Raw genomic sequence first — 14,367 nt, 5'->3', positions numbered from 1 at the left:
GTGTGTCTCATCCAGCTCCACACCCTTAGAAGCAGGAAGAAATGACAGCCTTGGAGAGGTTAATGGAGAAGCAAATGGAGATGATGGCTAATGTGAACAAAACTCAGTTAGATATGTTAAGTAGCTTGAACAATACAGTTCAGAAGGTAGCTAGTAAAATGGATAATTTGTCTGTTGGGAATCCTACAGGGAAGTCAGAAGCAAGACTGCCATCTCAAGCTGAAAGTAATCCAAAGAATTTATGTGGTGCAATCACTACTAGATCAGGCAAAATTGTTGAGCCAATCCTCCCAACACCTGCTCCTATGAAACCTTATGTTCCACCTCAGTTTAGGACATCAATTGTTACAGAAAATGTTAAAAGGAAAGAAGTACAGAACGAAGATGAGGCCTGTGGTAATGCTGAATCAGAAAATGTTCAGAGTTCATCAGTAAAGCTCCCTTTTCCAGAAAGAAATGAAAAGTCAAAAGAAGAGAAACAGTTTGCTAAGTTCCTTGAAATGATGAAAGAAGTTCATGTTTCTATTCCTATTCTTGAGGCAGTGCTACATGTGCCTATGTATGCTAAATTCTTGAAGGAGTTGTTGGCTAAGAAAAGAAGTTTAGATGAACCAGAACTAGTAACTATGACAAAAGAGTGCAGTGCAGTAATTCTAAATCAGATGCCTCAGAAATTAGAAGATCCAGGGAGTTTTATAATTCCTTGTGCTGTGGGTAACAGAAAGTTCAGTGCCTTATGTGATTTGGGATCTTCAGTAAGTGCTTTACCTCTGTCAGTCTAACAGAGCATGAAATTAGGAGAATTGGAATCCACTTCTCTCACACTTCAGCTAGCTGACAGAACACTCAGGAAACCGACTGGGATTTTACTTGATATCCCAGTCATTGTCAACAAATTTGCTTATCATGTAGATTTTGTTGTGTTGGGAATGGAAGACAGAAGTGAGGCTGTGATTCTTGGAAGGCCATTTCTAACTACAGCAGGGGCACTAATTGATGTTGAAGGTGCAAAGTTAACCCTGAAATTTGGAAAAGAAGAAATAATCTTTGATATGAACCAACCTTCCCATTTACCTCATTGCACAGAAGAATGTCTTTCTGTTGATGCTATAGATGAATGTGTTGCAGAGGTGTACAAATTGCAGAACAATGCTAATACAAATCATTCCAGATTTAATGATAAGTTTCTGAAAGTTCAGAAAGCTGAGACAGTAGCTGCAGCTGAGATTGTTGAAGATGGTATTACTTCAGTTGATGCCAGCTTAGTCCCTTATAAGCCAGTTGATATGAAACAATTGCCAGCTCATTTGAAGTATGAATTTCTTGAAGATAATGATCAGTTTCCAGTGATTGTGAGTTTAGCATTAAAACCAGAACAGGTTAATAAATTAGTTGCTGTTCTGGAAAAGCACAGGGCAGTGATTGGATATTCTATTGATGATATGAAAGGAATAAATCCATCTGTTTGCATGCACAGAATATTTTTGGAAGAAGGGAAGAAACCCACTAGAGAACATCAAAGGAGATTGAATCCTCACCTACAGGAAGTAGTAAAGAAAGAAGTTCTGAAATTGTTGTCCGCCGATATAATCTATCCAATTTCAGACAGTGAGTGGGTCAGTCCTATACACATTGTTCCCAATAAAGGTGGTATGACAGTGGTAGAAAATGATAAAGGTCAGCTTATACCTTCAAGAACTATCACTGGGTATAGAATGTGTACAGATTACAGGAAGCTAAATGATGCCACTAGGAAAGATCACTTTCCTTTGCCATTGATCAGATGCTTGAGAGAATGGCACGAAAAGAATTCTATTGTTATTTGGATGGATACTCTGGATTCTTGCAAATTCCAATTCATCCTGAAGATCAAGATAAAACCACATTCACCTGCCCCTATGGAACTTTTGCTTATAGAAGATTGACATTTGGGCTATGCAATGCTCCCGGAACCTTTCAGAGATGTGTTTTGTCAATATTTTCAGATTTTGTAGACAAGATCATGGAGGTGTTTATGGATGATTTCACTGTGTTTGGGGACAGTTTGGAGGATTGTCTGAAGAACTTAAGTACTGTAATGCAGAGATGTGCAGATAATAACCTTGTGCTTAATTGGGAAAAATGTCATTTTCTGGTCAGAGAAGGGATTGTTCTTGGACATTTGGTATCTGCTAGAGGAATTGAAGTTGATAAAGCTAAGGTTAAAGTTATTGCAAAGCTTCCACCACCAATTAATGTCAAAGGGATCAGAAGCTTTCTTGGACATGCAGGGTTTACAGGTGGTTCATTAAAGATTTTTCAAAAATTGCAAAGCCCTTGACTAATTTGCTAAACAATGATGTTCCCTTTGTGTTTGATGAAGCCTGTGATGAAGCTTTTGTTAAACTGAAGGATGCTTTGGTTTCAGCTCCTATTGTGCAGCCACTTGATTGGAAATACCCATTTGAAATAATGTGTGATGCAAGTGATTATGCAGTGGGTGTTGTTCTTGGATAGAGAAAAGAAAAGCAGCTTAATGTCATCTATTATGCCAGTAAAACTCTTGATGATGCTCAAGTCAATTACACAACTACAGAGAAAGAATTGCTAGCAGTAGTCTATGCATTTGATAAATTCAGGCCTTACCTAGTTGGTTCAAAAACTGTTGTTTATACAGATCATGCAGCTATTAAATAGCTGTTGAATAAGAAAGATGCAAAACTAAGGCTGATAAGATGGAATCTTTTATTGCAAGAGTTTAATGTGGAGATAAAGGATAAGAAAGGGACTGAAAATCTGGTGGCTGACCACTTGTCCAGAATTGTTCATGAAAGCCAGGATAAATCTGAAATTAATGACAGCTTGCCAGGAGATCAGTTAATGAAGATCAGTCACAATGTTCCTTGGTATGCTGATATTGTGAATTATTTGGTTTGCAATCATTTGCCTCCTAATCTTGCTTTTCATCTTAAGAAGAAATTTCTGCATGATGTTAAAGAATATTATTGGGATGAGTCTAATCTGTACAAGGAGTGTGGGGATGGAATAATCAGAAGGTGTATTCCACAGGAAGAAGTCCAGAGTGTGATATATCATTGTCATGTCTCTCCAACTGGTGTATCCAAAACTTCAGCAAAAATCTTGCAAGCTGGGTTTTATTGGCCATCTATCTTCAAAGATGTGCACTCTTTTATTTAGAAATGTGATCTTTGTCAGAGAACTGGAAAGGTGTCTAGAAGAAATGAAATGCCACAGCAAAGCATTCTTGAAGTTGAGTTATTTGATGTTTGGGGTGTGGATTACATTGGTCCATTGCCCTCTTCTAAAGGATTCAAGCATATACTTGTTGCAGTGGATTATGTGTCCAAATGGGTTGAAGCTGTCCTAATTGTCCATGCTGATTCAAAGTCGGTTTGCAAGCTGTTCAGAAATGTAATTTTTCCCAGATTTGGTGTACCAAGAGTAGTGATCAGTGATGGAGGTACCCACTTCAATAACCAGCAGCTGGACAAATTGCTTGAAAAATATGGAGTGTTTAATCACAAGGTAACTACTCCATACCATCCTCAAGCAAATGGGCAAGTGGAGCTGTCCAATAGAGAAATCAAGCAAATTTTGGAGAAGGTTGTTTCTAAATCCAGAGGAGATTGGTCTTTAAAGTTAAATGATGCTTTGTGGGCTTATCGGACTGCTTACAAAACTCCAATAAGCATGTCCCCGTTTAGGCTTATCTATGGAAAAGCCTGCCATTTGCCTGTTGAACTTGAACACAAAGCACATTGGGCTATCAGGAAATTAAACATGGATATGGAAGCTGCTGGTGAACTCAGGAAACTTCAGTTATGTGAGCTTGATGAGCTGAGATTAGATGCCTATGAGAGTGCAAGAATCTATAAGGAAAAGACCAAGCAGTGGCATAACAGGCATATTCAAAGAAGAGAGTTCAGTCCTGGACAGCTGGTGCTTGTCTATGATTCAAGATTCCACCTGTTTCTTGGGAAATTTAAATCAAGATGGTATGGTCCATGTGTTGTAAAGAAGGTGTTTGGAAATGGTGCTTTGGAAGTACAGAGTCCTTCAGAAGGAATATTCTCGGTTAATGGCCAAAGAGTGAAGCATTATTTCAATGGAGATCCTATTCTTGATTTTGATGCAAGACCAGAAGAAGCAGAGTTGAGGCAGGCAAGCCTTGACAGTGGTCAAGCATCTTAGAGTCATTTCAAACCAGGGGTCAAGCTAATGACCATAAAAGACCGCTACCAGGAGGCAACCTGGAAATAAAATTCAGTAACCTTCCTTTGCCTCTATGAGGTTTGTTTTATTTTTGTTTATCTTTTCTTTTCGTAGGGTTTATGCATGAATCAGTAGCAGGAGAATCAGGAAAGATGTATATTAAGGTAGAACAGAAAGGGTAAAGTAAGAAGTGAGAGCAGGCAATTTTTGCAACCAATTCTATCAAGTCAAGGAATTAATGTTCAGAAATTTGGTGAGCTGTTTCAGTCTCCATTTGTTTTGATACTTTTGGTATAAATATTATGTGCTCATGATTCAAATTTACCCATCTTGATAATTTTGAAAAGATAACATGAATCTATACTTTAAAACTTTTGTCTCGGCACTGTTCATGGTCATGCTTTGTCAAAAAACATTTAATAAGAGTTGCAAAAGTTAGTTCTCTGTCCAGAATGATCATTTAAACTGTTTATCTTAAATTTCAATGATTCTTGGTGCATCATTTCTGACCTTTTGTGAAACGATTCGGAAACTTTGTGTTCTAAATTTTTAGTACTTTCCTGAGCTAGTTGTTTAGTGTCACTAAGTAGGAGTCATGATCTTGGGATTGTGATTTCTGAAACATGTGTCATTGAGCATTGTTACTTCAGTTTACTTTCTGGTTTCTCTGAAATTCAATAAGTGGCAAGGTCCACATGTGTTTATTCTTCCTCGAATAAGTGACAAAAGTCACATTTCTTGCAATAAGTGGCTGTGCCACAGTTCTGTTCTATTTATTTTTTTACAAATTCAATAAGTGGCTTTGCCACAGTTTTCAGCTTTCAATAAGTGACAAAAGTCACAGTTTCTGCAAATAAGTGGCTATGCCGCACTTTCCTGAAGTTTTCATTACTGTTTGAACTTTAGTAGCTCAGCTCAGTACTAAGATTTAGATATCATTTGTTTCTACTCATTCACCCTACGTCACTGTTGATGCCTAGAAATCATTGAAACGTCCGGTACATAATTTGTATGAACACTCTGACAGAGAACTGCATTTGTCAATTACTCTTATCTGTTTACTGCTTTGCATTACTAATTAAATTGTGTTCGAGAGCCAACTCCGTTTACTTGAGGACAAGCAAAAATTCAGGTATGGGGGTGTGATCAGTACATATTTTTAAATCAATTTCAAACATATTTGGTGCTGATCATACTTGAATTTGAATCATTTGAATTTAAATTTGAATGAATTTAGCCGAAAAGGGCCAAATCTGTCTTTTTACAGCACTGCATGCTTTTTGCAGAAAAGGGTGCGAAAAGGCACCAAAAATCTACTTCCTACTACATCAAGATGCAAGGGCAAAGAAGCAGGGAGAAGAAAAGCAAAAAGCAAATAAAGGAAAAAGGAAGAGGAGTGATCAAGCAAAAAGGAGACATAAGCCGGGATCTTCTTCGGTGTCAAGCTAGCAAAAGGAGGGGGCTGGTTGCATAATTCAAAGGGTGATGGTGACAGCCTCCGGGAGAGAGCAAGAAGAAGAGCGTAAAAGGTGGCGAACCTCTTTCTTTTCGGGGGACACAAGAAAAGGGGGTGGATCCAGAAACATGGAGAAGAGAGAGGAAGAAGAGAGGAAACTGGCGAGATCCAGGGCTGTTCTTGGGTGATTTGGATGCTTCTTCACCAGAAACTGAGAGTTGTTAAGCTAGATCATCATCTTCCTTTTCTCCAATTCTCTTCTGCTGAAAGAAATTCTGTAATCCCTGCCCCTATTCTTCACACTCTCTAGTGCCCATCTGTTCTTGCTGAAGATCTGTAATCTGTTGTTGAATTCGTATAATTAAGCTTGTCTATAACCAAATCTAGTCGTGAGAAATCTTTAATATTGCTGAAGTTGTGCTGTGCTCTGTTTTCCTTTTAAGTTTGTGCTCTAGTTCTTTAAATTTCTGTCAGTTTGTTGTGCAGTAGAGTCATGATCTGCCTGTGATGTTTTACTCTTTGATCTGAAACTCTCTCCTTGTCTATTAGTTTTGCTGCTTGTTTTCTCTAGATCTCTCTATTTCATCTTCTTTCTCTAAAACCCTTGCTGTCTAAACTCTAAATTCGTCGCAGAAAGATCTGCTCTGCTAGTATTGATTTTCTTCAGTTAAATCTTCTTGTTTGTGTCTGTTTCTTCAGTTAGTCGGTACCTTGTTGTCAGATTTGCTACAGTTAACCAAAAACCCCAAAAACATTAGATCAGCAAGTTAGATTTGTTACTTTTCAGTCCAAAGCCTGTTAATCTGTGAGTTTAGCTTGAGATTTGGAAAAGAATCATTGCATTAATCCCTGTGGAGAACTTCTGCTAAAACTACATTTTGATCCTCACGTAGTCACGTGGGCCTTATTTTTAGGAAACTTACGTGTGCTATATATAAACCTAGGGCCTTTTTTCGACCCGTAAAACCCCTGAAACAGCCTTCAAAATATATTGACAAGAAGGAAAAAAAAATAGTATCACTGGGCTATATTTTCAAATTTGGAGTGTCACAAAGAAAAAAAATCTTCACTTTCTCCTATTATTATATTTCACAGCTAGTGTAGCTGAAAATAAAAATCCAAAATAGTTTCGCTAGATAAGGTACCAAACAACACGTACAACATCCAAAAGATTGACATAATGAATTAGTGGCTCCACTTTCTCTTTTAATTTCGGATTTATTTTGACTGGGATCAAATTAGATTTTTATTTCCCCACGTGCTAAATTTGTAGTGTATCACTGTTGTCAATTTGTTTCAGATTTTTCATGACAATCTGCAATACTGTTTCGATGTTGGAAGCATGACGTGAAAGGTTGGTATCAGTTCTACCCTACGATGTTCTACCCACAGGTAATACAAAGGGAAATCATTATTGTTCTCAATTTGTGCTATAGATCCACTAGTTCATGTGCCACATCAAGTAAAAATGTAAAGCCACAAATATTTCTTTTATTGTAGGGCTTCATGCTATATTTCATAGTGCACTTCGAAATCTGTGAATTTGACAGAATTATTGGTGTTCAGCAAAAATGTACATTTACAAGTTTTGGCCTAGTACACAGGATATAGACTGGAGGTGCTAATGGTCCTCTATTACATGTCTGAACAATCTATATCAGTACATTTGCATGGAAGGGTAGGCTAATTTTGGAGAATCTACAGTAATTGGCAAAGCATGTTATTTCATTTACAGCTGCTGTTATTCTTGCAGGCCTGGGATGCATTTCTACAGGATCTGAATGGAATGCTGCTGCACCAATCTTTCTGTCATGGTGCTTCAGTAAATAATGTTACTATCAGAAAAACGGCGATGCTACATGAATAGCCTTCTCGGAAGTAAAGAATAGTTGGATCAAATCTGACCAAGACTGATGGGAAGAATGCTCAGTATATCATTATGTTCTGAGGTTGATATGTGCAGGAGAGGGGCTTTACTTGCTGCAGTTTATCATGACCATGCATATCAGCTCGTGGCAGCTTATTCAGTGCGAGGAGGGCGCGTGCCGATATACTCAAAACCAACAACGAGGAATGCTATCCCTTGAATGAAAAGGTAGATGTAGTATCCCTTCTTTGCATAAAGCATATCATAGCAACCACTGATAATTATGCAGGTTCCAACAAAAATTTCTGAGCAGTTGTACCTGATCCAAAGAACACATAACACATATCAGCATTTGACAAAACTAGAAAACATAATGCCTCATTTGCAGGATCTATATTCGCACAAATCAGTAGTGGACTAGTGGCATTTATTATTTTCAAAAGTATATTTCGTATTAGCTTTGAATATTCCTGATAATAACTTTGCTTACTTCTCCCAGAATCTTGTTCGCCTTTTCTTGAGCTTAGGTACTAGGGGCGTTGTTAGCTCGACATCTATCACTTTCACAGCATCTAATACATCAATGGTTGGCTTTATCTTGCTGGCGTCTCCCAATTTCTCAGTGACAACCCACTCATTGACTCGTCCAGCATCTAGAAGACCAGTTACTGCTGCTTTTATCCGGTGCAACGACATAACATTCTCAAAAAGGACCCAGAGGATCACCAGATGAAATGAACTGAAAGAGAGAAGATTTTCTGGTGTTAACTGAATGTAATAGTGCTACTGTCATTCTGAAACTTAATTTCAAAACGCATGTTACCTTGGTGATCCAAGAGCCTTGCAGAGGGTAATAACTGATGGAACATAAACCACCCCCCAAAGAGGAATCTGAATCTCAGGGAAGAAAACTGACAATGGGATCGCAAAGCAATAGTACATGAATGTCACTGTATGAGCAGCAATCTTCCCGACAAAGAAGAAATCATACAAGAGGTGGATTTTGTTCCAAAATGACACTTTCTACACAGAGAAAGGGAAACCGTGTCAGGCAATAAGACGATATGATGCATTTGCCAAAGACATCTGTATCAACACACTAACCTTGTTTTCTAAGATCTCCATCAACATTTTCTTGAACAGGTTTGCAGGTCCACAAGACCATCTGTGCTGCTGAAATCGGTATGCCTTGAATGTGCTTGGTAGCTCACTCCTGACCTAACCAGATAGAAACACAATATTATGTGGACCATTAGGCTTGTTTCTTGACAAGATCTCTTATTGCTGAAAATCAGGTAAAGGAGAATTGACGTACTTTTACGTCACCGACGTAAACAAATTTCCAGCCCTGCAATGCTGTGCGAACAGCCAGGTCCATGTCCTCGACAGTTGTCCGGTCCTTCCAGCCCCCAGCATCGTCAATGGCCGAGATCCTCCAGACACCAGCTGTCCCTGGAAGATGAAAAATCGATATTGTAAGTACTTAGTGTGCTGATTTGGATGCCTGAGCTAAATATCGGTGAAATACGTACCGTTGAAACCGAAAAACGAGTATACTACAGACCCAGCCTCTTGCTCAAACTTGAAATGGTAGTCCAGTGACATTTCTTGGAATCTTGTCAGTAAGCATTCATCAGAATTAACTGCAAAAGCAGTAAAAAGAGACTTAGATCCAATTGATTTAAAGTGATATCTTTCGCGTGGAGTTATGGGATATATTGGCTGACAACAACAAAGAAAATGTAAACTGACCAAATTTCCAGCGAGTCTGAACTAGGGCGATTTCCGGGTTGTGCACAAGGAATGGGACGGTTCTCATGAGAAAATCAGACTCTGGCTGAAAATCAGCATCGAACATGGCAATGTACTCGCATTCTTGGACATAGTCGTGCTTCAATCCTTCCTTAAGCGCACCGGCTTTATACCCCTTCCGGTTCCCTCTGACCTCGTACTTGATGTTCACACCTTTGCCCTTCCATCTCTGGCACTCTATCTCCACCAAGTCCTAAAAAACAAAAAGAAAACAAAGGGGAAATAATGTTAAAATTCGGTTACAAGGTTTAATCATTAGCTTACAGATAGTATTATGGTCAGTTGGGCGCTTTGCTGTCCAAACCTATCTAGCAAAACATTCATGCCTTCTAAGGCGTAATTTGCATCTACTACTATCTGTGCTTCTAACAACGGGAAAGTAAATAAAATAAAAGAGCCTCGCTAAAAAAATATGAAAAAAAATCCTTAAGTGAGAATGTGAAATGAAACCCAGAATCGCGTTCACCAACCTAATCACATTTCACACATATGCACCGATAGAAATTGCGAATAAACTAACCAAAATATTCCCCGATCCGAACATTTCTCCTACCAGCTACCACATTCCAAGAGAAGCTAATCAACTGATGAATCAAATATCGGATAGGTCAGATCCATGAGACGCATTGGTTAGTACCTCGCCGTAGAAACCCTACTATTCCTCCGGCGCCTTCATGTAGTACCCTCGCCGCCCCTATTCCTCTCAGCGTACCCGCTCCGGCTCGCCCACAATCGCCACCATTCTACCCCCGGCCATGCCTAGAAGCCGGCGAACGCCGCCGTCCTTCTGCCGTATGCAGTGGGACCCCGACGGTCCATTTATTTTTAGTTTCAGAAAAAGCCGCGATATCAGTGGGGAGTCTGGGGCTATGGCATCCTAAATACAGGCCACATCCAGCCCAGTATACAAGTAGAGCCCAAAAGCCCATATGCCAGCACATGAAAAGTTATTCAAAAGTTGCGACAAAAAGAATGTGCTTACTACTGGACTCCCTTTTTTATCGACTACTGGACTCCTTTAGGTCCTTTTACTATGCCTACGAATGTATTCCGGGAAGGCTGAAGACGAGCTCCCGTCGCTTTTTTTTTTGTTCTCTACATCGCATTAACTGTAGTTCTGATAACACTAAAGTATTATTCTGAACCCAACATCAAGGAGTGGGGTTCAAAAGCATCGAAACGATGCAGACAACCTGAACAACTCGGGAAAAGCTCAAGCACGCGGGCACGGGATGGCATGTGGTAATTAACCATCCGGCCGGGGTCCGGGAAGAAGGTGTGCCTCCTCGCACGACTTCCTCTGCATCCTACGAGGCTAGTACTCCTACCGTCCTACGTGGACTCGTAGCCAAGTCTGCCGTGATTTCAGGACGCCGCACGAGCCACGAGCATAGCAGCTGTGGCTACCGGATCTGACGGCACGAAGCTTTATTCCTGGAATGATTGTGCTGTGAAAGATCTCTTACAAATATACTCCGTACATACTTCTATATTTTCCCTCCAGCATAGTAAAATGTTCTTTGGTGAAAATTCCTCAATTTTTTTATTTCTCCACTTCTTAATCCTACGGATTAAATGGCGAGACGGACGGACGATGCATTGTCGCTGACCCTGGAACCACTCGCCAATCAAGATCCAGCTACCTAACCCACTGTCACGCTTCCTCACGTTCCATGTCACATGTCTACACGACCAGCCATTTTTAGTTAATTCCCATCTCTGATCCACTCCTAGCTAAGGTACACCATAGAATAATTGGGAACATGTGTGCCTCATGGCCCGTGAGCCCGTTGGTGGAGACAACCATGCATGCATAATACTCCTACTAGCTAGTACTATCAGGAAAACTTTAAGGACCCTAGAATTCTCTAACCATGTCCTAAATAAAGGTGTCTTTAGTGTGGCCTACTCCCATGGCCCCATCAGCCTAATCATAATCAGAAAGAAAAAAGGTGCCATCCTGCTGCTTCGAAGATCAAACGACGACAGAGAACTTAAAATGGAGAAGGTCGCCACCACGCCGCCAAGCCTGCATCTCAGAAAGGAAAGGGAAAAATGGCGTCCAACTGTCCAAGAGGCAAGAGCTACTACCACCGGGTTACATGGACCACAGACAAATGCTCCAGCACCTGATTCTCTGCGCTTGCTCTCGCACATTCTTGCTGGTGGCACGTTGCTGCCGCGAATCTGCATAAGTTATCCTGCACATTGGCAGGTAGGCCTAATATGGACACGCACGACACCCACATCATCTGTGGCCGGGATTATATTGGAGAGAAGAAGAAGAAAACAGAACATCTGCATCGCGTATCACCTTGCAGTCCGGCCGGCCAGTAGATCCACCAGCCTGTCCCGGCCGGCCGGCGGTCAGTGACCAATAATGCCACTCCTGCTCTGCTACTGGCATGGCTTGGCTACTGGCGTATTAGTACGTAGTACTGCTAATCTGCTGTTACGGTAAATTTCGTTAAAATTACAATCAATATGTCACTGTCTTTTTTTTTCCTCCCGTCTTATTCACGATTTCAGTAGCAGAAATTCTACGGTTTAGATTTATCGAAAGTTATCGTACGGTCCAAATTTGTCACAACATAATACGAACAGTCCTAAAATAAATCAAGCTTCTTAGCATGAAATCTAAAATTCTTCATATCCATCTCAGTATGGAAATCAATCCGAACCCAAACAAAAAATCTCGGTATCAATCTCAGTACGGAAATCAATCCAATCGAAAAATCAATGTCCAGACTTCGCCTCCACCGGCTCGTGATTGATACACTTTCCGTTGTTTCGTAACATCGCATGGATTCTTTTGCTAGCAATGCTAGTTTCTGAAAAACCGCATAAGAAGCCTGGAGCTGTTTAATCGTCTGGATCCTGCCGCGATCAAATCAGAATCGACCGGTCGCGCACGCCCCATAATTCAACGACAAAGTGCTAGGCTCCGTGGGGAGAGGAACTGTAATTCCACTCGAAATACCGTCCCTGACAGGTGGGACCCGGTATGGCCCCACCATGTCATAGCGGTCAACACTCCCAATGCTGCCCACTACTGAGAATCGCAACGACCAGATTGACCGGGTCGTTTCTGAGCCGGCAAGCGGAGCGTGGCGCTGCGAGCTCAATTAACAATGGCCGTCCCAGGTTGGCGTCTCCGTGGGCCGGGTCGCTAGGCCAGGCGCTAGAGCCGTCTGTCACGCCGGGCGGGTGGGTCCGTCCTCGGGCCGTGCGCGCCATTGGCGCCATGCTGGATTGCCGGACCGGTTTTGGTTGGCGTCGCGAGACAGTGAGGAATGGAGGATTCTCTTCGGACGGGCGTCCATGTGGCCGCGCGCGCCACTTCATCGTGTCCACTTTCCGGCCAGTGCTCAAGAGTGATGTCTACGTGGGCGAGAGCGAGATAAAAAAAAATGACAGACGATCGAGCTCGACGGTCCAAGGTAACGTCTGTGGACGCACGCGTTAGCCAGGACCACACATGTCACTGGTTTTACTACTACAGTACCAAACAAAACAGTCGAGCATTCCGCTGAACCACACGGCGGCCGGCCAGCAGACCCAGCACTACTACTACGGTTAAAGGCTACTCCCGAGTACTAGTTAGCTGGAAGCATCCATTGTCATTGCTGCCGCTTGCCAGCGCCGGGTTGGCACATGCCAAATGCCAACCCACGAAACGACGCGCATGCACAGACCACAAGAGTAAATGTTGCATGTAATTAACGTGCGAACAAAACGAAGCGAATGATTGACCGCAGTGCGTGTAATATGTATGCATATGGGAAGAAATTAAGAATGTGCATGAGAGAATCGGTGGGCTGTGCTTAATTACCTTCACAACGGGGTCCGTGGAGTCGTCCAGCACCTGTATCACGACGCGGTCGGACGGCCACTCCAGCGCACATGCCGCCCCGATCGACAGCTTGTACACCTTCCAATTCCCCATCCAACAACGCCCAAACAAAGGAACAAAATCAATCCCACGATCGAACCACACACGGCAACAGCAGCATCAACATCAAGCAAGGCCAACATTTCTCAGCAAATCACTCACCTCGCGCTCGTTGTACATGGGGATCTGCACGAGCACGACGGGGAACGCGGCGCTGCCGCTGAGGCCAGCCTCCTCGTCTTCTCCGTCTCCGGCGGTTATTTGCTGCCAGCGGTAGCGGCGCTCGGGGCGGAGGCGGCGGAAGGTTTTCACGGAGAGGAAGACGGCGGCCACGAAGAGCTTCTCGAGCAGTATCATGACGGTCATGGCGAGCGAGACGAACACGAGGAGCCGCACGGCGGGCACCACCAGGAACGCCCTGGCCTGCGCCCACGCGTACGCGCATTGCGCCGCCACGGCCGCCCAGTCCACGCGCACCGGGAGCTCCGCCCACAGCCGCCGCGCCATCTCCTCGCCGGCGCCCTCCATCCGGACCGAGTGGCAGGCCGGCCGGCTGGCTGGATGGATGGATCTTGCTAGCTAGGACTTATTGGAGCGAGTGCTGACGCGGCTGTCTGGACTGGACGAGCCTAGGTAGAGTACAACGGCGCAGGCTTATATAGCAGTGTGGATGGAGACAGATGACGGGTTAATTACTGGCCTGATTAAGTTTTCGTTTTGTTTTCCTCTCTCGATCGTCGCTTGCAATTTTGGGATCTGGATTCACGGCCAGACAGGGCAGGCTAGCTGTAGCTGGGCTTTGGTAGTTAACCATATGCGCGTGATGAGTTTTGGTCACCTGGTTGGTGGTTGGTGAGATGCATATACGGGAACGTGAATTATGGCCGTGGTGGGGTGGTGACTAGCTCGTGAGGAAGATCGATCGAAGAGAAGAAGTGGTGGCAAGTAGTGGTGGTGAGGTTTGTTTGTAGGGGCTCACACTTGCTTATTGGGGGGTAGATAAGGTAAAAAAAAGGGGTGGACGAACGAGAGGTGACATGGCAATCAGGCATGTGGTTGTTTACCTTGGGCCTTGGCTCGACGGGTAATTTTTGGTCCTTTCGTGCCGGCCTGTCTGCGCGGCTCGAT

At 42.8% G+C, this 14,367-nt stretch overlaps 1 protein-coding gene across 1 annotated transcript; it reads right to left on the bottom strand.

The window, feature by feature from the left end:
- Positions 1 to 7,182: 7,182 nt before the first annotated feature.
- LOC100837699 (probable mannan synthase 11) lies at positions 7,183 to 14,071 on the bottom strand. The gene is made up of 9 exons (XM_003572182.4): positions 13,402 to 14,071; positions 13,180 to 13,278; positions 9,288 to 9,540; positions 9,068 to 9,178; positions 8,851 to 8,987; positions 8,640 to 8,753; positions 8,359 to 8,558; positions 8,026 to 8,274; positions 7,183 to 7,854 (listed from the first exon to the last, which is right to left on the bottom strand). The coding sequence occupies exons 1-9, from the start codon at positions 13,765 to 13,767 to the stop codon at positions 7,689 to 7,691; spliced, it is 1,695 nt and encodes a 564-aa protein (XP_003572230.2). The 5' UTR covers positions 13,768 to 14,071; the 3' UTR covers positions 7,183 to 7,688.
- Between the last annotated feature and the right edge of the window lie 296 nt (positions 14,072 to 14,367).

This window comes from Brachypodium distachyon, chromosome 3 (assembly GCF_000005505.3).
Source record: "Brachypodium distachyon strain Bd21 chromosome 3, Brachypodium_distachyon_v3.0, whole genome shotgun sequence".
Lineage (NCBI taxonomy): Eukaryota > Viridiplantae > Streptophyta > Magnoliopsida > Poales > Poaceae > Brachypodium > Brachypodium distachyon.
The sequence above is the reverse complement of the archived record's forward strand: the minus strand, read 5'-3'. Positions and strand labels throughout refer to the sequence as shown.

Coding starts and splice junctions, on each gene's coding strand:
- LOC100837699 (XM_003572182.4), bottom strand. CDS start 13,767: ATGGAGGGCGCCGGCGAGGAGATGGCGCGGCGGCTGTGGGCGGAGCTC. Junction 9,541..13,179: donor CCACGGACCCCGTTGTGAAG/GTAATTAAGCAC, acceptor TTTGTTTTTTAG/GACTTGGTGGAGATAGAGTG. Junction 9,179..9,287: donor TCAGACTCGCTGGAAATTTG/GTCAGTTTACAT, acceptor CTGCTTTTGCAG/TTAATTCTGATGAATGCTTA.